Source organism: Solea senegalensis, linkage group LG19, assembly GCF_019176455.1.
Source record: "Solea senegalensis isolate Sse05_10M linkage group LG19, IFAPA_SoseM_1, whole genome shotgun sequence".
NCBI classification, from domain to species: Eukaryota; Metazoa; Chordata; class Actinopteri; order Pleuronectiformes; family Soleidae; genus Solea; species Solea senegalensis.
The window spans coordinates 7,886,605-7,914,140 of NC_058038.1; the positions used below are offsets into that span (position 1 = coordinate 7,886,605).

At 43.4% G+C, this 27,536-nt stretch overlaps 1 protein-coding gene across 11 annotated transcripts in view; it reads right to left on the reverse strand.

Moving 5' to 3' along the window:
• si:ch211-278a6.1 (SRC kinase signaling inhibitor 1) overlaps nucleotides 1–27,536 on the reverse strand; it is a 106,401-nt gene that overhangs the window by 13,417 nt on the left and 65,448 nt on the right. For 5 of the 11 annotated variants that reach the window (XM_044050614.1, XM_044050620.1, XM_044050617.1 and 2 more), the window contains 16 exons: nucleotides 22,333–22,359; nucleotides 14,649–14,844; nucleotides 13,921–13,932; nucleotides 13,228–13,523; nucleotides 11,035–11,855; nucleotides 10,107–10,208; nucleotides 9,588–9,715; nucleotides 7,870–7,890; nucleotides 7,042–7,187; nucleotides 3,893–4,068; nucleotides 2,939–3,069; nucleotides 2,474–2,621; nucleotides 1,110–1,419; nucleotides 746–1,010; nucleotides 376–515; nucleotides 129–281 (listed from right to left, as the gene is read on the reverse strand). In XM_044050614.1, coding sequence (XP_043906549.1) covers nucleotides 129–281; nucleotides 376–515; nucleotides 746–1,010; nucleotides 1,110–1,419; nucleotides 2,474–2,621; nucleotides 2,939–3,069; nucleotides 3,893–4,068; nucleotides 7,042–7,187; nucleotides 7,870–7,890; nucleotides 9,588–9,715; nucleotides 10,107–10,208; nucleotides 11,035–11,855; nucleotides 13,228–13,523; nucleotides 13,921–13,932; nucleotides 14,649–14,844; nucleotides 22,333–22,359 — 3,072 coding nt within the window. Of the gene's footprint in view, nucleotides 1–128; nucleotides 282–375; nucleotides 516–745; nucleotides 1,011–1,109; nucleotides 1,420–2,473; nucleotides 2,622–2,938; nucleotides 3,070–3,892; nucleotides 4,069–7,041; nucleotides 7,188–7,869; nucleotides 7,891–9,587; nucleotides 9,716–10,106; nucleotides 10,209–11,034; nucleotides 11,856–13,227; nucleotides 13,524–13,920; nucleotides 13,933–14,648; nucleotides 14,845–22,332; nucleotides 22,360–25,951; nucleotides 26,022–27,536 lie in introns of those variants that run through there. The other 6 variants (XM_044050618.1, XM_044050615.1, XM_044050613.1 and 3 more) reach the window with 6 other exon arrangements.

Here is a 27,536-nt window from a genome sequence, read left to right on the forward strand (position 1 = left end):
AGAGCAAGAGAGCCAGAGGCAGATTGTGATTGTAACATTTATAATAAAAACTGTTAAGTTTCCGCAGTCGTTTAACACCAGACGACTGATTTCATTAGCACACACACACAAGCCCTGGTGAAGTTTACCTCCAATTCAGCAGCGATTTTATCCTCCTCTCCTTCCTCCTTGTCCCCAGAGGCCAATGTAGGAGGTGTCGATGCAGGACGAGGGTTTTCAGACACGGCCCTCCGCAGCTTTACATGAGGCTTCTGTATTTCAGCCTCCTCAGATTCAGACTTCTACAATTGCAAACACGAAAAATGAGAAAAAAAGCTCAAAAACTGAACAAGAATACGCCTTATTTCTACAAAACAAAACCTCCCCATATCTTACCTTTATACTTTTACCAGGAATGAGAGGCTCTCCACTGCGGGAGGTTATGCCCGGGGAAGATGGGAAGCTACGTCGAGGTGGAGGTGGAGGAGGAGACTTGGAGGGCTTTTCTGTGCGATATCGAGGCACTGTAAGCTCATCTGGAACAGGAAAGAGTGCCAGCATACTGAGAAACATCTTGCTTAAAGTGATATTAGTCGTACATCATGAGTAAAAGCTGCTTAATTTGGTACAAAATGCAACATAGAAGGACTTGAAGGACTGTAAAACGACTGCATTTTTCCATTTAAGTCTATTAGTCCATTAAAAACACACTCTTATTATCTGGAAAACGAAATCTGAAAAAAATGGTATGACTTGAAGCACGTACCAGAGCCACGCCTGGATCCCCCATCTTTCCCGGTGAGCTTGTGCTGGGGCTTGCTGACGCGGTGCTCTGGGGTCGCTGTCCCACTCTGCGGATTCTGAGAGGAAGCTGTTGTGTTGGAGGCGGGCTTAATCTGCTTGGCAGCAAAGTCCAGGTCCGGAATTGCCTTCATCAGCTCGGCCTGGGTCTCCTCCAGCAGCCGGTTGATGTCCTGAGCGCTGTACTGGGTCAGACTGGCCCGCTTCTCCTCCCAGTCCCGCTCGGCCGCCTGTGGAGTTGAGAACCTGCTCTTAACACTTCATGTAATGTCACGGATTACAGATTACGTATAGCAGGTGGCGGTGGGGAGAAAAAAAGTCATTCCTACCAGTCGGACCTCCACGGACAAAGCTTTGTCTGCAGCAGCACGACGCTCCAGCTCTTCCAGGGCTTTGCCCTTGTGGGGAACAGGTGGATAATTGTCCTTGTGAGGGCCAGATGGGTTCCCGTGACCCCGGCTAATGCTGGAGTGGGGGCTCCAGTTAGAGAGACTGTTGCCTCCTCCGAGGTCATTGATGGTGATAGGTGAGCTAGTGGGAATGTCAAAGTCTGACAACTTTCGCAAGTCGTCGTTGTTGTGCTTCAGTGAAGGACTGGAAAAGTCCTCCTGCTTCTTCCAAACCCCCTCATTCGCTTGTCTGGCAAGGCATGGAAGATGCATTTGTTAATAACATGAAATTTAACACTAATCTGACTCATTTTCAGGGGGTTGTGATGTTTTGAATTATTCATGATGTCAGGCATGGATAATCAGGCTGGACAGGCAAGTCAGGCATGAATTATCCATAACTAAAACATTTGTTGCTGAATGTTTAAAAACCTCCAGAGAACTAAAAACCTAACTGAGACCTGAACAATTTAACACATTTTAGTTACCAAAAACTTTCATTTGAGATATGAACTGAACCAGAAGGTGAGGAGCTTCAAGTAAACACACAAGCCTAAGTAGAAAATAGACAACATCAACAGCTAAAGGCCACATTTTATCAGTCCACACTCACTACATTAGTTTTAAAAGCTTCTATTTTAAAACTCATGTGTCTAAAAAGAGCCTTCACCACAGCAGCTGGCCAAATTAACTTTATCAGGTTTAATGCATCTTCAGGGATTCTTTTTTTTTTTTTCCATTCCTTCTTTGAATAATTAGTCTAATTAGTGATAATATCTCATCACTCATCCCTGACCCTGAAGGTCTGTCTGTCCATCACTATTTATGAAAATTCATATTTCGCTGACGGAAAAAGAAAAGCAAAGAAGGCTCGAACATGTGACGTTTCCTTCAACTGATTACAAGTGGGCAAGTTTCCCTGCGAGGTAATTTTAGACAAATCTCTCTGCAACTGTTGCTATGTACGAGGTTGTTGAACAAAATGCTTGTGTTAATATTTAAAGGATCAATTAAAACGTGTTGGTCTCCGAGGAACAGATCTAATATTAAACACACACAGACTTTCCTTAATAGGCTTTTGAAAGTGGAGCAGGTTTTGATGAACTGTTGCTCTCACATGGAGCAGGTCCAAGTTGAGCGCTGTGAAGAAAGCTTTGTGCTAAAATGTGTTTCCCTCTGTCTGACGTGAGCCCAAAAAACAGCAAAAGTGAAATGTGAATATTTTGTCATGACTGCTACGTTAGTATGTGCCACCATTCTTTCTTTCTTTTTCTTTCTCTTTCTTTTTGTTTGTAGGCTCATACTTGCGCATGGTGGCGAGGGTGTCAGTTATAGTCTTGCAGCGTTTTAACAGGGCGTCGAGTCTGTGCGGCTCTTCTTTCAGGAACTTGACGGCCTCCACTTCTACCCTGAGCACCACCCGCATCTTGCTCTGCAGGCCGGGGAACTGATCTGCAGGAGAAAGCATGTCAGTTACACGGGAAGCCTAACACACACACACACACACACACACACACAACAAATCAATTATTGTTTATCGGAGTCAATGAAAGCCTTTAATGTAATCAGACAGAACATGTTTTAGGTTACTGTAAATGAACAGGGGAGTTCATTAAAAGCAAACTGAGCAATCTGAGACTACTGTACTTAAATAAATGTTTGGCAAGAGCGGCTGCGGGTGACTAAAAGATAGTCTGTGTCTCGGTGACTAATTAGTGCAACATAAACTCTCTGCCAGAGTTTTTCCCTGTGCACAGAATGTGACTCACTTTTCAGCTCCGTGAGTGTTTCTCCCACTTTTCTCAGAACACTGGCCTTCTCCTCCAACTCCTGCACCGACACGAGCTTGTGGTTGACGGATGACTCCTTCTGGATCTCCTCCACTGACTTCTCCAGATCGCTGAGACAGAACAGACAGAAGGCTGAACACCAGGGATTCCTCTGCTACACATTAATACTCCTGAATATTCATCTCAAAAGTATTCTGTTTGAGTTTGGGTAGAACTTCTGCCAATTATCCGTCTCCTCGGCTACAGGACGGTAACAGTTCTGGACAGATGAACTGGGGGGGAAGCGTTTCAGTGCAACAACTGAACTGAAAATGTGGAACAGAGGAGTCGCACAAATGTCAATTTGTTCAGCTCTAATATTTAGTCCAATACATCTGCCTCCAGTTATGTACGAAATCAAAGTTATATGTATAATTAAGCAAAATAAATTGGCCATTAGCCAGGCGGAATAACACACACTGATTAGCAGTGATCTCACAGTTCAGCCAATTAGTCTGCGATCAAAATGCAGCTCAGAGACGGAGAGATTCAGCCTCTACTAAAATGCTCTCAGTGAAATCCAGGAATTATAACGCCGCTGAACATATCTGACTATTAAATCTCAAGGTAGATCACTGCTCTGGTTTCGCAGTCACTTCAATTAGCGGCTGGACACTCTCGTATTTCCGATCTTAATAAGCATCTTGCTCTATGCCGGGCTTAATTACATTTCTTCCTATCACTGTGTCACCCTGTAAGTCAACTCATTCTAATTATATAGGAACGGTGGTGTTTAAAGCATTATTAAATACACGATACAATCATCCTAAACCACATAACTGTCAGTTTGTATATCGAACCGGAACCAAATAATCCCTCCACTGTGAGGTTACAGACAGATTTTGTGGGACTTCAGTGATTGTGAATTCTTGTTCTTCCTCTGTTGTTACTGACTGGAGCTGCTGGATGATGAGCTCCTCCTCGTTGAGGTACTTGAGCCTCTCCTCCTCCACGAGGAGGCGCTGTCTCTGCAGAGGATCCTCCTGCTTCCTCAGGGCGTCTGCCACGCGCACGTTCAGCTCCGCCTCCGTCCGCTTCAGCAGAGTTTTCACCGAATCCTGGTTCTCCATCTGCACGCACACGGAGATTCAAACACATTCAAACAGCATCACAGTTAGCATTTATTGCCCTTTCCCTCAGCAGGAGGCTGTTACATACTCAGCGGTTATTTGGAAAAGAACTGTATCAGTGTTAGCCTTCATGGCCTCAGGAGAAAAGCTTGTCGAAGCCATGAAATCTGCTATTGCCTCCATCTCAGCATAACAACAGGGATGACAAAGAGGAGGCTTTAAAAAAAACAAAAACAGGGCTAAGTGATTTACAGCAAATGCACATTTTGTTCTGCCCTATCCTCGAGGCCTCGGGGTTTATTCTAAACTTTGTTATCGGAGAGGAACATTAGTTCTATCATGCTCATCTGTTACACTGAATACCTCGTTATTGAAGGCACTTAAGCAAGCAGTTTGTTTGTGTTCGACTATTAGAACGCGCATACACCAGCTCCCTATATCCTCTGAAAGCCCGGGAAGCTTCCAAGCAGAATGAAGAATGTCCAAAGACACTGAGCGTGAACCCGGCAGCGTTATGAATGGAATATTCGACAAAGACTAGTGGATGTAATACAACTCCCTGAGATGAAAGCACCTGGTACGCAAGAAAAATGAATTATTGATAAGCCTTATGTTCCAGGAAGTGGAGCAAGACAACAATATTGTTACCGTTTAAAAGTATTACCCTATTATCCTGCCATCAGTGCTGATGCGGATGGAGGAGGCTGAAAGCAGGGGGTGTAGTAACTTGTTGTAAAAACGATATCGAGAATAAATCATTTTGCAGTAGTGTCTTCAGTCTCTATCAGGTGCCTGCTTCTCCTGCACCGTTCCTCTGTATAATTCATGAGCCACATGTGACATTCAGTGTGCTGGTCCATCAAATGTGGGTGTAAGTGGAGAGGTCACACTTGGGCAAACAGGCAGGTAAACAGCAAAGAGTCATTCCGGGGGCCGCTTGGCTCTCCATCTCACTGCTTAGCCAGTTAACAAACAAACAAACAAACAAACAAAAAAAAAAAAGTGAACTTCGCTCATGGAGCAAATAGAGGCGCTGTGCGACTATCATCTGTCACTGCTCCTGCCGTCTCTTTCACCCCTGCGAGACACTGAAACCTCTTCTCTGCCTCTGACAGCATCTCCTGACTGCTCCCGACTGTAACCATGGCACCGCTTGCATCAGCGGATAAATGGAATAAATAAGGACCCGCTCTCCACATTTTTTTTAACCCTTCATCCGCCTCATGACATTCTGTGCTTCCATTGACAGAGCGGCACAATGTGAAGTGGGTTTTTATCTCTACATGTCATAATAAATCCTCCAAAAAGGTGCAATGCTCTCAGTGTGACTGCCAATATTGTGTGTGTGTGTTTCTGTCTGTACAGAAAAGAGGTGGAGATCAAATACACATCAAAAGCGACAAGCAGGCACAGCGTGACAGTGTCTATGTAAAATAAACACGGCGTAGTGCTGAAGTAAGCTAAAGGAGAGATGCCTGATGAGGATCTCAGAGACTGCATCATTGCTTTGGTAATTCAGTTGTCTCGGTGCTTTTAATACAGATCAGCTTTTTCATTTCTGCCCTCATTATGTGGAAACAGTACAATATAATTTAATGTTCCCTTCAGCTTTGGGTCCATTTGTGGACGTCTGGACGAATCACACGCCATCTGCGTGTTAGGAGGGACCCTGCAAACCCTCATCATTCTTACTGCCATTAAATCAAATAAAGATAATGCATCCTTGAAGCACTGAATCCTGAACCCTGGTCACACTGAACAGGAATTATTTCTAGGGGAACATGCTGGTGTTTTTTTTTTTACATCAAAGTACATCAAATTTTATTTGCCTCTGTTTCATTGTGGCGGAGGCAAAAATCTGAGGGGAGCCGTTAGCATCAGTACTAAATTTGTCAAAATCTTCCTTGCACTTTGATTTTTTTTTTTTTATATACTTTTCTTAATATAGTTTTATATCACCAGCTGGAATCCAGTTGCAAACATCTGTCGGTGTTATGATACAACCGGGGCTCTGACCACATTCTCCAGGTGACGATAACTGTGCAGAAACACAATAATATACAGACGGACTCTGTGCTAGAATCATTTCACAGCAACGGTTATAACCTTGGTTGTTTGTAAGCATCCTTTTTGCTGGATGTTCATGTCAGTAATGTTGATAATATGGCATTTGAGCGCCGCCTTTTTGACTGCATCAACCTGACTTGTTAAATAAACATTCAGCGCATTAAATTTGTATTTTAGGTTCTGTCCAGGACATTTAATTGTTTTTAATATCAATTTGTCATTTAACACTACATTAAAAAGCAGCAATGAAGCTGCTAAATGACATTTCGACATTTTGTAGATCTGTCAAAAGCTTTTGGCACAAATGACGATGATATTTTAAAATGTAGCCTTTTTTAACACTGGACTCTCTAAACATGCAGTTGCCAGGTTCTCAAACTATCAAATCAGATTAAATTTGAAGGTTTACCTTCTGATATTGCGTCTATTGTCAGGGGCATACCACAGGGCTCTGTATTAGGCCCACTTTTGTTTACTATTCATTTCAATAAGTTGAGCCACAATAATTTCAGTGCAGCTAATTTAAATTTTACTAACTAACTAACTAATGATGCTGTTCACCAAGTCCTACCCAAGCAGTCGAAGAAAGCATTTAATGTGCAAAACACTGAACAACAATAGCACACTCTTGTTTTTTTTTTTTTTGGAAACTTTAGGATTATAGGAAAATTAAATAGAGGTACAGTATCAGATAAAGAGTTGTCTTCCTTTGTCGTGATGTATTTATTTATTTTTCCTTGAAAAAGAGGTTATTTCTCTGTTAAATAAAGATTCAGCTGGCAGGAAAAGGAGACTCATTATGAACAAAAACTAATATTTACAAACCTGAGCAGATAAAATGAAAACCATAAAATAAGAGTCTTTTCAAGGTCTTAAAAGGATGTCGACAGTGAGTGGTATATATACCTGTGTCTTACGCAGCTGGGCGAGCTGTTTGCGCAGGTCGGTGGCATTCTGCTGCAGGCCCTGCAGGTGGAGGTGCATCTGCAAGCGGCTGATGCTGTTAGAAGGCGGCGGCGGCATCAGAGCTAGAGGTGCTGATGGTGTGTGAGCTGTCAATTACAGAGTATAGGACACGGGAGGTCACAGGAAGGTTGTCGGGGGAAACAAAATGGGTTAGTGTGCTCGGCTGTGCTCCGCTGAGGGTTTCAGTCAGCTAGCATGACGTACAGTGTAAACGGTGACACACAAATACACACTCAGATGTAATATGCAGGAAAATCTGGGCACACACACACACACACAAGCAAATACAGTGTGTGAATGCGGAAAAAAAAAAGCGCCATACTCACAAAACTCTAAAAGACCACGGGGAGAAACATGAGCTCATGCTATTAGTAACCAATATAGAAGTGTAAATCATCTATTCAGTGGAGACACACAGGGGATAACCATGCTCTTATCTTAATAGAAGGCTTTGTGAGTATGGCCTTTGACTCCCGAGGTAATCACACACACAGACTGTATGCGACAATCTCTCTCACACACACACACACACAGATAAAAGAGGTGCTCGGTCTGAGACAAAACAACCTACTGATAATTCCCAAAGGAATAACCAGGCAGAAAATTCAAACAGTGGGGAGACAGAACGAGGGAGGGTCTGCGCTCCGTGAACACGTGAGGATAGACCCAGGAAAAACCACACACCCAAACAGAGGGCGGAGAGGTGACAAGACGTGTCTGAGAGGAGAAATAAAAGGAAGGGGTGATAGAGAAGGAGATGGCAACTACCTTTGCGCTTCAGCCGTCCAGCTGGAATATAAACAGATTCAACCAGTTATCAAGAAATTAATGAGAAGAGTGAAAGGGAGGAAACAAAAGAGAGAGAGAGGGAAAGTCTTGAAAGTTCATATCAATAGAGAGATGATCCCGGAGAGCGTTTGTATTGACCGCAGCAGAGAGAATTACCCCGGTGATGGCTAAGTCTTTTGGCACTGGGGCAATGTGTGAGGGAGATTCAGAGACGACGATTTTCTTTTTAGCTGTGAAGGTCTGGTCACACATGAACAGGGGAGGAAAAACAGGAGAGCAGAAGCAGAGGATGGAAGGAATAAATCAGGGGAAAGTGAAATCGTACTGGGGTTTCGTTCAGGCCACAGATGCTGAAGAATGATTCCCACTAGAGCTATTTGTCTTAAACCCTGTCATGTTTACAGCCTTGTATGTTGTTTGTTTGTGGTAACAGCTCCAATGCTGTTACAAGCTACACTTTCCCCCTGTGTGTGTGTGTGTGTGTGTGTGTGTGTGTGTGTTTTTTTTTTTTTTTTTTACATTTCTTTAGAAAAAGTTAAGCTCGTCTCATTCACTGATATCTTACAATTCTCTAAGCATTTTATTTTCATAGCAAATAAGCCGTCTGGAAACTCTTCAATTTCAATAGAAATGAAAGAAAAAAGAAAATGTTAAGCAGAAGCAGAAAAAAGAGGAATTTTAAATGAATGTTTAATTCTTTAGTGAATGTCTGGTTCAGTTGCACTTTGGCAGACAATTAAGTCCATAGAAAAGTAGGTGACACTTTGCCAGGGCTGCAGAGAATAGTCACTTATCAACTTATTAGTTCATTGATGGAAACTTAACTGGACTGAATTATAATGATGTGTGTGATACCAGTACTCATTCCTTATAAGCACAGCTTTTGCATTTCTTTAGTGCCTCTATAAAACCAAATAAACCCAAAACGATGCTACAGTAGTGACAAGGCTTCATACACACTCACAGTTCACAATGCTTCCATTTACAACTGTAAAATATGTCCACACGAAGCTCCTCTTCCTCTCCACCATCACGCTCCCACTCAAGTGACAGCGAGACAATAACACACAGCAGAATTACACATTTACTCCTCGTCGCGAAAGAGGAGCGACGTACCGAGCAGAGAGGAGAAACTCCAACTCATGTCTGTGAAGGCTAATTTAAAATAACCAGCTCACTGTTAGTAGGAGAAGGGAAATGTTTTAGAGAGCAGGGGATTAGCAGTAGTCAGGGTTCCCACACCTTGGTTGACAACAAATTCAAGGACGTTTCAAGGACTTTCTAAGACCAACTCAGGAGACCGAATGTGCTGACACAGCTTATGACGGGAGGGCAAATATTAAGAGCCGCTTCGCCCATGGCGTCCACCTTTATTGATCAGGACAAGTCAGTCTTTGTCATTTTCTTTGGTGAGACAGAGATTTTGGAATTTTCATTTCCCAGAAATCACGTCATTTGCTCTCTCTTGTTTAAGGTTACCCGCTCGTTGTTCTGCATAGAATTCTTCTGCGTAGGCCTAGTTTACGTACATCAAGCAATGGAAAATATCAACTTAACTTCTTTCTCGAACCAATTTAAAGCGCTTCCAATGACCCATGTCTATTAAGGGCGATTTTTCGGGTTTCAAGGACCCGTGGGAACCCCGAGTAGTGTTAGTAACAAGTGGACTGTGGTCTCAGTTACGCTGCTGTACTCACTTCCAGTGGCGGAGCCGTCACTGTTGGTTTCGGTCTTCTCGCTGGAAGAGAAAGGTAATGGCCGTGAAAACTCGCTCCCCTGGTCCGGAGGGCAGCCCGCCATCATGCAGAGACGCAGCAGGCCGCATCTGAGGATCAATGGCCACAGGGCAAGCCAATTACAGTGCTAACACTAATGGCACGACTCGTGGAAACTCTTAAGACTGATCACTTTAACAAGTCTTCCTGTTAATGAGCCCATATTCTGTTCATGACGAGAATGTTCCGAGTGAACGGGGGGAAACTCAGCGTTGGCCGACACATGTCCGTGTATCAGTGCATGAATCGATAGCGCTGTGCAGTGCAGTTAGTGTTTAGTGCTTGTGATTGGCTCGCACAAAGTAATGCACCACTTCACTGCTACGGAAGTGATATTGGCTCTGATAATGGCACCGCTGCTGTTCCTGTCAATAATGTGTCTGAGCCGAAGCCGTGTCTGTGAGTTCTAGAGGGTTAATGGGGTTTAATGGAGAGTCTTACGTGCTGTCGCTGTCCGGTGCTCTGGTCAACACACTCTGGACCAGGCCGGTCAGGCTCGCTATCTGCTTCTCCATGGCCTCCATCCGCTCCAGCCGATGATCCCTAAGAAAGGAAAAGGTACAGCTGTGGATAACTGAAAAACATGGAGGAGAATGTAATCTAATGATAAAAGGAAAAGAAATGCAGTGTCTTTAAGTAGTTAAGGAGTCAACCAATATGTTGATGTTGACTTCAGCTATACACAACAGTTTAAAAACAATAAATGAGACACTGAATTGCTTAATTTAAATGAACATCTCCTGGACAACACTCTCTAATCTACATTTTATTTCAAAACAATTGGATGTAATAACTAAATATTAAATACATAAAGCAGGCCATCATAAATAAGTTTGTCAAATAAACGTGTGGTTTATAAAACAGAGTTTTAGTGACTGTGTAAACTAAAGATGATAATAAGTTCATAAAAATGGCAATAATTGGATTGATCAGTCCAAATGATAAATTGCTCTACCTATAATGTCGTTTCACTTGATTTTACAGTGACAAACCAGAAAGACCAAAACTGCTTTCACACAAATACAAACACTGTGTTCCTGCAGAACTCATTTTGACTGAGTCAAACGTTATTTACACATTATTTGAACAACCTATGTCAAATCTAGGAATAAACAGATCTGTAATGTTATGACGATAATCATAAACATCAGGACATGGCATTTAAATTCTAATGACGATGGGAGAGTGCAATTTCTTTCAAAAATGTCAACAGAATGCATCTCAAAAACGTGTAAAGATATGTTTAAAGAAACTTTACATAGCCCTAGATGGCCAGAAGAGTCATGCCGTAACATTATAATACAACCTTGATAGAGTGTAAACAGTGTTTTGGAAGGCAAATGTCACACATGTGATAACTGGCACTGACCTGCTACTGTCAGGGTCTTGACCAGTCAATGAAGAACCAAAACCAGGCGTGGCCCTGCCACCCTCCCCAGGGCCGGCAGTCAGACACAGAGGCTCTGAACCGGAGCTGGGCCTTGACTTTGGGCTCTCCACAAACACAGAGGAAGAGGTCGAGTCCTTGCGAAACGTCTGCCTCAGAGGCGACGCTCTGCTGGGAGAGCTGGAATAGTCCCTGTCCCTCAGCTGCATGTCGGGGATTTTCTGTGGCGACGAGGGCGGCATGCGGAAACCCATTCCCAGGGTGGCTGAGGAATACGTGTCAGAGTAGAGCGAACCTCCCGGTTTGTACAGAGAGTCGTCCAGGTCTCCCTGAAGTGCAGCAGCTGAGTAGGTGCTGAGGGATCGAACCGAGCCGCGGCGGTACAGGCCACTGGAGACGGGGAAGCTGAAGGGGTCTCCGATGGCAGCTAAAGACTGGGTGGAAGCGATGCTGAGGCGACCCTCGTGCACCAAGCTGTAGGGATCTGCGTACAGCCCTTCATTCTTCATCAATGCCATGTTTTTCGCAGAAACCTCTTCATCGGGCTTGACGTCACGGCGCTCCAGGATGGCGCTGGGTGAGGGCGACAGGCTCGCGTTAGCGCTGTGATTGGCTGAGGGATGGTGCGAGTGTCGGGGCTGTTCGTGCTGAGGATGGGAGCCGGCAAAGGACGGAGGGCGTCCCCCGCTGTAGGAGAGGCGTGAGCGGGACGGAGAGCCAGAGGAGGCCGAGGCCGACGAGGAGGGGAGGGTGTTGAGGCGGCGAGTCGGGGAAGAGTCGCGAGAGGAGTAGACCATCTCCCTCTGAAATGAACAAGCAGGGCGTTACCATGGTGATTTGCACACCAGAGTGTTCGCCATGTGTCAGACATGAACATGACTGACACATGACAGGCTGTCAAAATCTGCAGATGTCAGTGGAAGAAGAAACATTTCTATAAAGACCAATTAATTTTCCAATGGCTGAATTTGGTCTAGAAATTATTATTATTATTATTTTTTAAGTTGAAGTGAAAACAGACTGCGTGGGCCAGAATGGAAACATTTCAAGAGGTCAATCGATCAATTTATTTCCAGCAGAGTCGTGATGATGTTTACTCGGTAAAATATTTATGTTCACCATATTTCTACTTGGCTTTTTTTCTTTTTTTTTTACTTCAGTTCCTTCTGCCTTTCTTCACCCAGCATCAAAACATCTCTAAACGCGCTTTTCTCAACCCACGTTTGCCTCACTTTACCTGCTGTGCATTTACGTCTGCCGCAGCCTTTCAAAAAAAACAAGCAGTTTGCTTTTGCCTTTTCATATATCCTTCATGTGTTGCTTAAGTTGAAACCCATTTTTCCCCTTTTCAGTGGTCTTGTCGTACAGCACCATGTAACAAACTGATAAATCTTGAAAAAAGGGAAGATGCTGCTGAGCCTGTATGCCCACAGATAGCTTCATAAACATATTTCCAGCTATAGGAGACCGTCTGATTTGCACATTCTGTATAGGTATGGCTTATACAAGCGGCAGAACAGATAAAACGCTATTTGAACCTTGACTTGTTACCTCTATTCTCGCTCCATCCATTTATTATGCACAGATTTATATGCATGGGAAGAAGCTTAAGAAAGATGTTGTGGAACACTTCACTGAATAAAAACAAAGCTTATTATAAGATTTCCAAATTTGCACAGGAGTAATTGTTATATTTCTTTTTCTTCTGCTTATTTGTAACATTAATAGCAGAGGAATATTGCAGATGGAATGCAGGGTTGTGTAAATTGTGCAGACTCCTACCGGCTTCCTTGATCTTCAATGAAGCAGAAACAGCTTCAGATGTTAAAATGCTCGTTTTACAGAGGAACATTGTTCTCTAGTGCCTGCACGGCAACAGATGGGCATCCTAAAGATGAGCAACATCAATACATCCCCAGGAGGAATACCAGTTAAATTTTAAAAGTGTTCACACTGCATCAGCCTGTCAAAGTGTACCTTTAAATACATAAAACACCTCACAAGAGAGTTGCACTGCTCCTTCTTTAGAGACACATTATTACACAACTTCTCACTCGTAACTCAGTTGTCATTTATCAGAATTGAAGGAGATCAGATCGCATTTTCTCTTTAAATAACCCAGTTTGCCACTCGTGGATCCCCCCCATCCCCCTCTCTCGCTCTGCTTTTACCCACCCTCAGGTCTCCGTTGGCCAGGTGTGCAGCAGCAGGGTAGGAAGCGTAGATGGGCTCTTTGCGGTAAATCTTGATGATGCTACGGTCCTGGATGTCCCGGACGTCCTCGAGCTCGTAGAAAACGTTGCGTGCCTCATCCTTGATCAAGATGGCCGTGTTCGGGGACTTGAGCATGCCCGCTGTCAACTTCTGCGGGAACATGTGGACGATGAGCGCGTGCAGCGTGTCCATGCTGCTCAGCTCGTGGGTGATGTGCACGCGGCGCGTCTCGTCGCCATACTGCAGGAACAGCACGCCTGAACAGGAGGAGAGACGCTAGAGTCAGCAACTGGTGGGAAAACCGCGAGCAACTCTATGAAATCTTGTGACTTGTTTTGCAGTTTTGTAGCTTACAGTGTTGCTCATTAGGATACAACATGTTCTGCCTCTTTAGTGATTTGAGAGCCAGATAATGATTTGCACCTTCAAAATGTCAGCATGAATATTCACTGTAGACACAATGCAGGAGTTGCAGTGTGCAAATAAGGTGCAAAGATTTGTGCAAAGCATGGTAGTGATTAAAAAAAACAACCTAATTCTATCAGAGTAGATAGAATGAACAATTGACTCTTCAAATTAGACACACATCATATAGAAAACTTTGCTGCAACCCTTGATTTTACAGGAAAAAGGCAACGCTGGTGCCTGACTAACCTGGATATTCATCTTCATACACCGTGGGACAAACAAAACAACAAACAAAGCAAAGAAAGACCAGTGATTAAAAGTCAAGCAAAGATAAGTGAGATACAGCAGCTGAGGTTGGGAGAGAAGAAGACAAAGACAGACGTTATATACAGACGTTGAGTAAAGAAGATTGGCAGCTGTGCTGTTCTCCCTCTGCCTGAACTCCTCACTCAAAATGTCCCTCATCAGTCACTGCCACTTTAGTTTTACGGCCACTTCTTTTTTATCTTCCCAAGTCTGATATAAAAACACACCTTGGTCTTTATGTGTTTGGACCAGCCTCACACTAATCCTCGCCAGACTGCAAAATGCCCTTTAGTAGTAAACCTGTTCTTAAGTCTGCAGTTCAGCTGCACATGAGCACATCTTCAGACCTGCATGATTTACGCAGGTCTGCAGCCATGTCGCAGTCAAATAAGTAGGCACTAAAATAACTATGCCGCTTATACACCTGCACAGACCTCACAGGAAAAGGTCTGCTTGTGTATTCTGCCTGAATGAATTGGAACAGTAAGTTCGCTCTCCAGCGCTCTACCGGAGAGCAACTGGACTAAACCAAAACTTTTATGGGAAATAAAGTGAGAGTATAACTTTTCAGCACCAGGTATATGGAGTGAACAGACAGCTGCAAATCCTTAAGTCTCAAGTCCCAACAGCATGTAGTGCTCCCTTTGAGCAACATTTCAAATGTTAACCTGGAGAGCGCAGCTTATTCTGGCTGGCGGAGCGGGACAGCGGCAGGCTCTGGCGGAAACGATTCATCCGGTTGAAGCCCAGGGGGAGGTCGGCTTCTGACATGGTCTCCAAGGATTCGGCAGAGGCAAAGGAGAGCTTGGCGGCCTGGTCGGCAAGCCCAGACTGGGTAGACTGGGAGTGCCGTGGGCTGCGGCTCTGCGGGTGAAAAACACACAGAGACAGAGTTAACCACCGAGGGGTAAAAAATCAAGGTGGAGAGAATGGATTGGCCCGATGGAGTAAACAAAAAAGACAGCGAACACCCAAATGAGACTCCCACACAATGAAGCGTGTTACAGGATTAATAAGACCTTGACAATAGTTTAGCTCCCAGTCATTCTCTAAGAATTACTAACGTCACAGTATCTGACACGAGGAGAAAACACAATAAAGTTATACTCGTGTGGCACGGCACTTGAGGGCATCAGCCTCCGTGACTGGGTGAGGAGCAGAATTGATACGGGAAGCTGTGTTTTCAGCAGAGCATACGATTAGGCACGTTTGCCTGACACTTGCACACATCCCACATGGCCCCCCCCCCATCTCCACTCTTGTCCCCCCGTGCAGCCACAAACACTAAACGTATGCTTGTCGGGCGGAAGGAGAAGCTAATGCAAATCCTGGGCTGTCAGTGTGGGCTTATCCTGCTGGCCCGTGCCCAGGCATCCCTCACTGAGAGACTGTTAGTGCAGCTGAGGGCTGAGATCACTGATCCCCCACTGCTGCAGCATCTCCTCCAGCTCTGAGGTCGCTGTAATGAGCTCCCTGAATGCCATCTGCAGATTGTTTGGATAGCGGAGGAAGACACATCGTCGGCCATGGGACAGTAGTTTGTTTCGCTCTCTCCTCATCCATGCACTCGTTTTTCTGCCCCAAATATTTCCTCCTCTTCCTTCCTGTGCATCAGAACTCAGCGTGGATCGACTGTGACTTTCATTAATGTGGTCTTTAATTAATGGGAGGCATCTCTGCAGTCATTAACTCGCCAAGCGCTTTGACTTCATTCATAAACACGGGACACACTCATGCATCCATTAATGATTCCGTTGAATGAACAATAAGCCACAAGGCGATGCTGCACAGTCAACGGGGGCTGCTGCGAGAGTTTATCATAGCAGTCTTGTATAAAGTATCTAAAAGGGATACTTGAGTACAAGTATTTTACCAGAAAATGATAATATTACTTAAGTAAAAGTGTTTTAAAGTACATGACACATTTTAGAAGTAAAACTAAAAGTATTAAAAAAGTGAGGAGTTAGGATTGAGCCATGGTAGCTCAGTGGTAGGGGGAGTTCAATTCTGTATATGTGTCCTTGAGCAAGACACTTGACCCGATGATGAAGTGTGTGAATGGATGAATGGCAAAACTGTAGTGTAAAGAAGCTCATCAAGACTAGAAAGGCGCTATTAATAAATATATAGCAGTAATAGTACACAATTGATTTCGGAAATGTAGTAGAGTAGAGTAAAAGTTGCTAGGAATACGACTAAAGTACAGAAAAGTGAATGTTGTACAGTAACTTAAGGATACTTAATGTTGAATGTGCAGTCTTTAATGTAAGAAATCAGCGAAACACAATACATTATCAAACCACTTACTTTTTTATTAGCTGAGGTAGTGGTTTAAAGACAAACGAATATCTAAACTATGATTGGATAATTGGTCATTAATTTGTCCAGTACTTTGCTTTATGACCCACAGTAATGGAAAAATGAAATACATTTTCTGTTAAGTGCCAACTTGGTGCTAAACCCGAGATTCAGGATAAGACTAAACGCAGCGAGTCGACTGCAGACTCTTTGTCTTTGCTGCCTGATAGATGTGTAAGTTAGGCAATTAATGGTGTAACTAATTAAAATGAGATCAATCAGGAGTGTCGACTGAACGCCGGTCAGTCAGTTAATCAATGAATTATTGCAGCGTTACAGTAATAAAGTGTAGGGGAGACCCTGCGTCATTTGGTAATTTGCTCTTTTAAATCAACAGCCTTTGCTTCTTTGGATGTATGTTTACGTTTATGCTCCATCATGTCCGAGAAGTGGAAACATCATTTCGATGATGTGTGCTGAATGCTCCGTCTGTAAATATGCAATCATTCAGTCACTGTACCCTGAATGATAGTGGTCACGTGATCACACACTCGGGCGGCCTGATTCTGACAGATAACACCCAATGGGGTCATTTATCTGAAACTGTGACCACACTGAACAGAAAGTCAACAGCAGCACGTACGACACACATCTGTGTCACATGGTGACGAGCTGCAGGGAGTGGAAACATGCTGAACATAGGGAGAGTATCAACACAAGCGCTTTATTGTTTAAAATCCTGCATTCAAATCATTAAATGAATGATAGCGTCTCAAGAGCGATTATCACGCGCTGAGGTTTAGCTTCATCCACTTCAGGTATAAATGCACTCACTTTGTATTTAAAGGAACAATTAGACACTATGAGAAACGACCTTGTTTGTTTTTCGTGCGAGCTCATCCATGTCTGACATTGTGATAGGTCACATAATCAGATTAATGAGGACGACTTTCATTTTGCTTTTTAAATTTCAGGGTTCGTACTTCACCGTCACACTGTTCCGAGTCATCGTTAATGTTATCAGAGGCACTAAAAACGTGACAAAATGTCCGCTGTGAAAGCTAACTTTTGTTTCCTCTGAGGCAAAGATAATCTTAAAACAAGACACAGCACAAATGAACATGTTTCAAGTCCCTGAATTGCAGATTATACACTAATAAACAGAACTTTCAATACTTTTTAAGGTAAATTGGCAACTGTTACCATTATCAGGCTACTAATAATATCACTATTTTAAAATTCTTCTAAGACTAGGCCTGCAATTTACGATTATTTTCATAATCTATTACTCGATTAACAGATTTACAATCGGTTGCTTATTTTTTTGATTACTCGAATCCAAAAAAAATGCTCAGTGTTCCTCAAACCTGAAAATGAACACGTTCTCAAAAGTCAGTTTTAATGATTTCTTTGTTATATGGAGCCAAAAAAAAAACTTGTTTGAATTACTGATTAATAATCGTTGCAGCCCTAAAAAGGCAACAGTATCAACAATATATTGATTTTGCGACGCCCTGTTTTTGTCTCAGAGAAAAAGTCATTGTTTCAGACTCTTGAGTCATTCTCCTTGTGCGTTCTGTCTCAAGGCTAAATAACCTAGTTGGAGCTTTCTATGAAAAGCAAAAAAAAAAAGAGAAGGGAAGTGAGAACATGGTGCTGAATGACTGAGCTCACTGCTCACAGCACCTCGAAAAGAAGAATAACAAAAACGGAATCCATGTCAGGAAAGTGACTGAATAATGGTCTCCTCTGTCTCTGTGTATGAATGTGTGCAGGTTTACCACAGCTGTCGTTTGCCTCGTTACGGCCGGCTCCAAACACTGACTTGATTTATGTTATATGAAAACAGAAAATATCTCTTTGTCATCATTTTGCAGTGTAAACGCATGTGAATACGCCATCTGGTCACGCATCTGGTCGCACGAGTCATGCCGGTGTAAAAAAACATCAAACATCATTGTGATCGCAAACTGGTTTTCACCTCCTCCTTTCTCTCCTCTTCACCTCCCTCCCTCCCGCCCTCCCCCCAGAACTCAACCTTTTCTTCAAGAGTGAGCCAGGCTTTTTCAGCAACACTCAATTACCGCTGAGAACTCTACACTTTTATAAAGACGCGGTGGAACAAGTCGGGAACAGGATGATCTTACACCGAAACACAAGCGAACGGAGAGGAAAGCAGGACACGGCAGCCAGACAACAGACCCGAGGCTACGCGCGGCTTTAAAATCAATGCAACCTCCCACCATGTTGTTTCCTGTTTGGTGTGCAAGCAAAAGCATGGGTGCATTCACACTCTCTCACACTCTCACACACACACACACACACACACACACACACACACACACACACACACACACACACACACACACACACACACACACACACACACACACACACACACACACACACACACACACACACACACAGAGCTCTGTTTTGAGGTCAAGGTGTTTTTTGTTTTTTTTTTACATATAACTGGGAGTAGACAGCTCATCCAACTCGTTATTTCTTTTTTATTCTGTCTGCAAACCTAATCTTATAATATCCACTAACTTCTGCTCAGATCCTGTAGAACATTTTGAAGGATGTCACTTGATTAATTGCCTTAACAACGAATACGCTGGCTCCCAGACAAGTGGATGGATTTGTGGCATTCTCACTTTACTGTCCAATTTTTCCTCCACTGCTGTCACGGCATCCTTGATGAGATTCAGTGAATTTGTTTTGGTATTACCTTCTTCATGCACTTTTATTCTCCTGTAACTGTGGAAGCATTAATATCGTATCATACTTTCCTGACATTGTCTCGTGGGGCTGTGTAAGAAAATGACAAATTCCTGGTAACATTTTAAGAAAAATGTCAGAGTGAGGCTGTGTGGAAATACAGTACGACTATGATTCTCAGAGCAAATCAGAAATACTGTTCTACTTGTACCAGGGTATCTGATCGGAGTGGAGTTGAGGAATTTTGACCAGAGTGCATAGAAAATGAAACACATTGAGACAAAGACTCAAACAAATGTTATATTAAATATGTTTTATACTGTTCAAATGTCTAATTTAACATGCACAATTTGGTGTCCATGTACAACGACAGTGTTCTTTTTGTTAATACACTATTTTAACATGCAGTAAATTGTAAATAACTGCCAGATAGTGAAAGATATCCTGGGAAAATGGGCAAAATTACTCTTTTTCGTTAAATCACAAATTTTTTAGGCCCGTTTATGGTTAAAATAGGCAAAAATGTTTTGAGGCTTAGGTGTTAAAGGTTTAAAACTTTAAGTTTCATTTTGTCAAACGTACAAACAAGCACGTATGTATTAATAACTGTCAAGGATGAGGTTTGGTGACCGCTATTAAACATGAAGGTACGTCTAAGTCTTGTTGCTAGACTATTACAAGAGTTCTCTTGTTGAAGAGTTAGAGTTAAGACAATACAACGGAGAACATCACCAACACAAATAATGTCACGCACAACTTGACGTTATGTAGAATGACAAAGACGTCTTTGGCTCGTGGACATGAAATGGTCACATGTCGTTAAAGTCACCATCCTCAAAGCCCCTCCAATCTGCATGTTTTCAACCTGCAGATCTGCATGTCTCTCTTCTCCTCAAAATCTTCGCCGCCAGTCGTCTACCTTCCTCTCTTCACTTTTTATCCCGTCACTCATTTGTTCTCCCCCAAATCTCTCCTCTGACTCTTGCTGAGGTGACTCATGTCACTGTATTTTCATCTTTCTTGGTCTCCAGTGGCAGAGGCCAGAGCAGCACAGAGTTTTTGTTTTGTTTTTTTGTGTTTTATAGCTATAGCTGTCTGTATTTGAGTATTCCCTCTACCCCCACAACACGACTCTTCTTCCACACAAGAAACATTTCACAGCTCTCAATATGACAAAATGGAGAGAAAACAGCTCCTTGAATCAATCCATCTTTCACATCTGTTTGTCTGCGCCTCCTCCTCCTCCTGCCACTGTCATTATTTTTTCTTGATTTTCTTTTCTCTTCTTCTTGTGTCTCAGCTCTCAGGCCCAATATTCTGCACAATTCCTTGAAGCCCCGACACTCCTCGAATCCCACGTCTTCGTAGCGCCAGGCGTCATCAACGCTCTGTCAAATTGCTGCAAAAATGTGTGTGTCGAGGCAATTGCAGCGCTCAGGAGGAGAGGGAGCAAAATGGCGGAGATGATGGCTCCGATCGCTGCCGCGTGTTCTCTTTTCTGACAGATACAGATAAAGAACAGAGGATCACAGCCGCAGAACGCGGCGAGACGGGGGTTTTAAGATACACCTATGTGCGATATTTCATAGCCAACACCTGTAACTGTTGTCACTGCGGTTAAACAGTGCATTTGTACACATTTGCTTTATTTATAGAGGTGTAATCGCAATTCCATGGAGTGCTTATTCTCAGGTGGAGGGGGGAATACAGGAGGAGACTTGGGTTCATGCAGATAACGTGTGGCGTGTTGAGCGAGCAGGTCGAAGCTCCCAGAAGCTTTAAGGTGGAATAAAGACGGTCTTTTTCTTTTTCCTTTTCTCGGCTGCTGCAAAGCAATATCAACGGATGGACTTCTGTGCCAAGAAGGAACCAAATCATGAATAAAAAAGTTTTTTTTAAGTTTTTTTTAAACAGGAAAATGTATCTGGAACTTTTTTTCATCTCTAAGTGTACGTGTTTTTGTCTTTTCTCCACTCTTCATCGTTGTAAACTGAAAGGCTGCATTTGTTTACTTTTTATTTAAGAATGAATGAATGAATTATACCTTAGGACAGAGCATAGGCTGCTTTTTTCCCTTTATTATGTTAAAACATATATACAGAAGCTATAAGAACATGCACTATGGAGTGTTTTAAATCCTGTTTTTCACTCAACATTTTTAAAAATCAGATTGAATTTGTCACATGATGTCACCGCTCAAAGCTCGCAAGTGTCGTTTTGATGCACAAAAATAAAAGAAAAACTGTCAACTTTGTGACTCCTGCACATTTTGATCACCACTCCGCTATCGATATAAAATGAATCATAACTTTGACTTAACAACACATAGGAAAGCCTGAAGATGTGACCTAGACATGGATGCACAGGATGTCCACATCAGGAGCTGTGCGTGTATTATTCCCATCGCAGGAGATCAAACACTAACGATTACAACTGTACTTTTACATTTCCTCTAGAGAACTTGATGGTTTGACGTACGGGTTTAATTCTCACCGTCATACACCCACACTGTTTTGCAGCCCACCTGAGGGTCCGGCAGAGGTTAAACTCGTTTGGTTGGGTAATAGATTTATGCGACGGACAAGGCTATAAATTCCACTTCACATCACTCTTGTTTGAAGTTAAAGTACTTGTGGGAGGGAGAGAGAGAGGGAGAGATAAATTGCAGAGCCTTCCCCATGGGTCAGGGCATATGGTTATTGATATTCAGTAACATTTCCACCCTGTCCAAATGATATTGTGCGCAGGGATTTACAGAAGACTACACTATAGATAAGCCCGAGGCTCTTCCTCTTACACAGTCATACACACACACACACACTGATAAGTTGTTTAACCCGCCTTTCTGTCTTTGAGACGCCTCGACAAAAACACACACATTACAATACACACATTTTCTTTAAATTCAAAGTCTCAGTGCATTTCAGCGTACACAACTCCATATTCCATCTGTGCCATCTATGAATAAATCACCCTGCGCAGCTCAAGTCGTGGCTCCAGCGTCTCTGCTAATGTCAAAGCATTGTTCCAATGACGCCCTTCGACGGCACCTCTAATTTCTTCGCCGCAGCGATACTTCAGCGAGGCCACGTGACGTCGGGGTGTAAACGCAAAGCGGGTGGAGATGCGGTGTCATGTGACTCCTGAGGGAATTGTCTCTGCAGTTTAAATGGAGCTGGAGAAGTTTAGGGCTGTCACTAACTCTGACACTGATGCTGCCACAGCAACCTGATACACACCACGATCTCTCTCAGACACACACAGACACACACACACAGCACAGGAGGAAGGACAAACACACACAGGGACACGTGGACACAGAGCACTGACCTTAAAGCTCCAGTAGTTGGGCTGTTGCTGTGGAGATTCATGACGGACAAAAGAGCAAAAAAGGAGAGGAAAGAAAGCAGAGAGTTAGCGGTTTTCCTTCTCAAATAAAAATAAGAAACCATTTAAAAAGAATACTGAATAAAGTGGATTCATTAGGAGGCAGACTGTAGACTGTAGGAGGGAAAAAAAAGCATTTAAAGTGTTATATCATGAATATTTTTTGCTTAATAGACGTTTAAAAATAACAGTAAGTTTGTTTTTTGAATATGGTAACCAACGCGGAGGACTTTAACATGTATGTTTAACATTTAGGTTAAAGAAAATGGGAAAAAAGTTCACCTTTATAGCCTGTCACCTATTCTTGCCTTTATTTGTACGTTTTTGGAATGTCTGAAAAAACATCCACTCAGATTCAGAGCGCGATACTGGCATCTCTAACACGTTTGACATGTTTATCCAAACAAAAATAAAAGTTCTTGAATCACAATCACAGGCGTCGGAGGAGTTCATCTCATCGGTGTCACTGCGAAGACTAAGGCTGTGCTTTGCAGGCATCTCGGCTACAATGTACCTGACACAAGACTGCACTGTTGGCTGTGGCTCTGGTGAAGAAATGAAAAGAGAGAAATCGAATGAAACAGCAGCCCACTCTGTTGTTGCACTGGCCTCTCTCCCAGACTCCTCCACCACAGGCGAGCAACCACTCCTCCTCACTCCCCCCCGTCTCTTTCACTCTGGATCCACCTGTTGTGCACTCTCTCCTTTTTCATCCCAGCTTTGCCACCTCACCTGCTCATTTTTCTGGTGCTGTATATCTCTGTGTCTTGGCCCTTCCCCGCTGTGCTGCAATGTATGAAAAAGTGCTCTGTGTTGGGGGGTGAATTTCTCATGCCCACGAAACCAGGCCAAGCCGATGACGGTGCAGGAAAACCACAAAAATGACACGGAATATTTTAAAAAAGAAGGACTGGGCAGAGTTCATGAATTTTAATTCCAATCCAAACTGTTATTCTACTTCTTATTCTCATCTGCAGGCAGTTTTCAGTCCATCCAGCTTCACTTCCCCAGGACTCACATTACTTTCCCTGTCGCAGGGATGGCAAAAAAAAAAAAAAAGCTTATGATTTATGATGTCTGGTGGTTTTTTTTGTCATAATCAGGCTTCCTTTTTAATACTGTCTCAATAAAAGCTAATATTATTTGAGTAAACATGAGCATTAGGGGCAGCATTTTGCCATCGTTATTACCTAATTGTAATCTCATTCTCATTATGTTCACTCATTTGGCCGTCATCCAGTTGCTCTTTTCTCTCCCCGCCTTTTCCTTTTTTTTTACTCCCGCATTCTGGCACAAAGTCTGGCTTTGTGCTGCTGGTGTGTGAGCTGATGTAATTACAGCCGGGAAAACTCTAGTGTAACGAGAGTTGTCGTCTCTCGTTTTGATCGCTCGATCGACTGACACGTCGGCACGCTCTCGTCCATATTTTCATTATCTGGACGGCAGCTGGTGTAACATGTGTATGTGTGTGTGTGTGTGTGTGTGTTGGGGGGGTCTCATCTCTTGGATTAATCCATTATTTTTGCCAGCAGGGGGGGACAGACTGCCCGAAGCCATGAAACCGTGTTTGTTTTCTTAACAAAAAACTGCAGCATGCAATGTTTACTGACTTTAATTGACATTAGGAGGTCATTGATGTGGCTGCTTTATCCTCCACATGAGGGCGGTTGGGGGGAGGGGCATGCTGTGCCAATCTCAGCTGACAGAGGGCGATAGGCGGGGTCACACCCTGGACAGTTAGCCAGTCCATCACAGGGCCACATATAGAGACAAACAACCATTCACTCTCACACCTACAGTCAATTTAGAGTGACCAGTTTAAATAATCTCATTATTGCATGTTTTTGGACTGTGGGAGGAAGCTGAGAACCTGCAGAAAATCCACATTCACAACCATGTGACCCCCCCACCCTGACATATCATCTAAAAACCATAAACTAGAATTATTTTGTCTTCTGCTAATGTTAATTTTTAGTAATAGGCAGTCTATAAACAACAGAAATCACACTAAGGAGCCGGGAGTGAGGTGGTTGTTAGTTGTACTTTTTGCCATTAACTGCTTCTGTAGACCGTCCAACAATAACATAACGACACCTTTAAGAGCCTGTATCTAATCTGAGAAATGCATTATAGCAGGAACTTAAAACATAGAGTGCTCTTTCAGGACAGCGAGAGTTCTGAAAGTATAAAAGATTCACACTTTACTGTGAGCAAAGGTTTTCAGAAACCCGTTTCTTCTTCTTCTGTTTCTCAGTCAGACTTAGGGGGGGAGAGAGGTCATGGAAAAAGTAGGTCACTGTCAGTGACGAGATAAGACACTACACTTTGTCTTTTCACTACGGATTTGTCTACCAAACTGTGTGTCAGTCACCGCCTGTCGAGCTTCATCCTGAATAATCGGGTAAACTAACAGCAGCTCATGGGCATCGCGGGGGCCGTGTCACAAATAATTGCCGCTCACTTGTTCAGACAACGTTAATGACTTTATTTTTTTCCCCACAAACCCAAATGACTGTGAAGGCTTTTAATGGTTTCAGGAGATTTGTGGTTGTGTGTGTGTGTGTGTGCCAGTGTTTCTCTGTTTGTTGCTGTAATGAGGTTTACTCACACTTCTCAGGTTAAGTTAACACAATTATGCTCCCGCACCTTGTGCTGTTCTAGCTGTTGCTCTGCTGACGGAGGCAGATGCACTGAGCATGCACTTCAAATATGGCTCTTTGCTGTGTGTGTGTGTGTGTGTGTGTGTGGGTGTGTGAGAGAGAGAAATACACTATGTCATTCCCCTGTAATGTTAAATCCATCTATCCAACATCAGTGCATTTAATGTGTTTCTACTAAATAAAGACAGACTTAATCCCTGATGACACATTGATTGAAGCTCACTCTTGAAATGAATATGCTCTGAGTTCTGTGGAGGCTGTGTAACTTATGTCAGTTGGATTAAACTTGGAGGTTTCTGGGGGTTAAATGCATTCCCTGACTGCAACGTCAACACACTCATGCATGGATCTACACACAAACGTGGATGTGCACTCGCTGGAATTGGCCGCCAAGCTCAATGAGAGGGAAGTAGCCTCACCGAGCAGAGCAGAGCGTTACCTGACCAGCATCTAAAGCAGCCTGCACTCTCACCACCCCTCCTCCACCCCCGTCTCTTTCTCATGTCGTCATCCTCTCTGCACCCTCCCTTCTCAATCATTCCTACTCGCTCTCTCCCTGTCACTTCTCCCTGCGGTCCGGCTCACATTACCGCAGCCTTTGGACTCTTTGTTTAAAGTTAAATACAGAAAGAAAAAAAACAAAACAGCCACACTAGTCTACATAAATGCATGCTCACCCAGAAGACAGATGGACAAAAAGGGCTCTGTGTGCAGTTGACAGTATCGTCCACTCAGCCCTCATCTAGCCTGAGCTTTGGCTTCTGAGCATACGCACACCGTCGCCACAACAACCACAACAAACACAACAGGCGTGGAAACTAATCTTTGCCGGCACACACACACACACACACACACACACACACACATCTCTCTGTGACAGCTGGCTTCCAGTCCCATCTCACCTGCAGTGCACCTGTGCCTTTCCACCACTCCAGTCATCTCAGGCTGTCCGTCAGGTGCAGCAAATCCTCATCGCGGGTCTCTCCCACCCTCTGCTTCTCTTACCCTCCCCTCCTTCTCCTTCTCCTTCTCCCCTCAGTCAATCTCTCTCTCCCTTCTGTCTCTTTCTCCCCCCCCCTTCTCTCCAGTAGCACATGCGGCGGAAACTCTTTATTTAATTCATTACAACACCAGCCGATTAACTCCTTCGCAGATGGATGCTTGGCTCCTGCTGGTGCTGGCTAATTGAGCAGTGGGCTGCTTGAATGGGTGCTCTGCTCCTCTCCAGCTCCTCCTTCTCCTCCTCCCTCTCTGTCCACGCTCTGCACATCCACGAGATGATGTGGAATCTGCTGCTGCTGCTGCTGCTGCTGTTTCCTCCCCCGTGCAGTGAAAATGCCCTGTCACCTTTGGACCGTCCACTCTCACAGCTGATGATTGTGTCTGTTTGTTTTAAACTGAGTGCCTCCTGGTGGTTGTTGTTATTCCTCGCTCTCTTCTGTCTTCCTAATTCCTCCCTATTCACACAACCTGACCTTTGCAATGCGATATCCCCACTAGCCATATATGGGCGAGGTTGCCACGGCAACTACGGACTCCACCTGTCTTTCACCCGCCCTCCCTCTCTCACTCGCTCTCCCTTTCATTCTCGCCTGATGTGTTTTTCTCTGTCACATCATTACACAAAAATGTATTTAAAATACAAACAGCAGCGGTGCTCACACTGTGTGTGTGTGTGTGTGTGTGAGAGAGAGATGTGAAGAGAGTGAGAAAGGAGGAGATAAATATCTATGAAAAGATGACGAAGAAAACACATTATCCCCAGAGTGTTACGAGTGGCTCCTCAATGAAAGTTCTGCAGACAAACAGGGAGCAGGTTGTCCATGACTCCATCAGCTTATTTTGAACCATCTGACAAGAAATAGTATAAATAAGGATAAATATGGCTCCAACTAAATGATAAATAGCACTGTCCACATGTGACATTCAGTCATTTTGTTGGGAATAATTATTTCTAAGACACGCATGGCCAGGTACACAGACATGGATGATTCTGCCTCAGTTCGAGTTAAAGCCACGTAATATTTCTAGTCGATTGTGTTAGAATCTGCAGCTCGACTTTTCGTTTCAATTTCTTTCATAAAGAAATGTTTAAATTCTGACGTGTACTTATATGGAAAACTGCATCGCAATGCAGCACTGAATCAAATCGAACCGTAGAATTCCACTCTCAACTGAGAGACACTTGTACACCAAGAGTGTAATTAAGTGGAAAAATCCACCTCCAAACAACATTAACCGACTAATGAATAGCTCTGCAACTCACAGTTATTTAAATAACTGTTGAAAAATTAAAGTGTCTCGTTTTCACCACAATACACCAAAATAAATCAGTCTTAATGATACCTTTGTACAAAGCAAGGAAACCAATAAAAAAATCTAATTTCAGAAACTGAAAAATCAGATTACTTGTTTTCATTTAGACAAATAAACACTAAAACTGACCTCATCAATTATCAAAACAGCTGGCAAATCATTTATTCATCG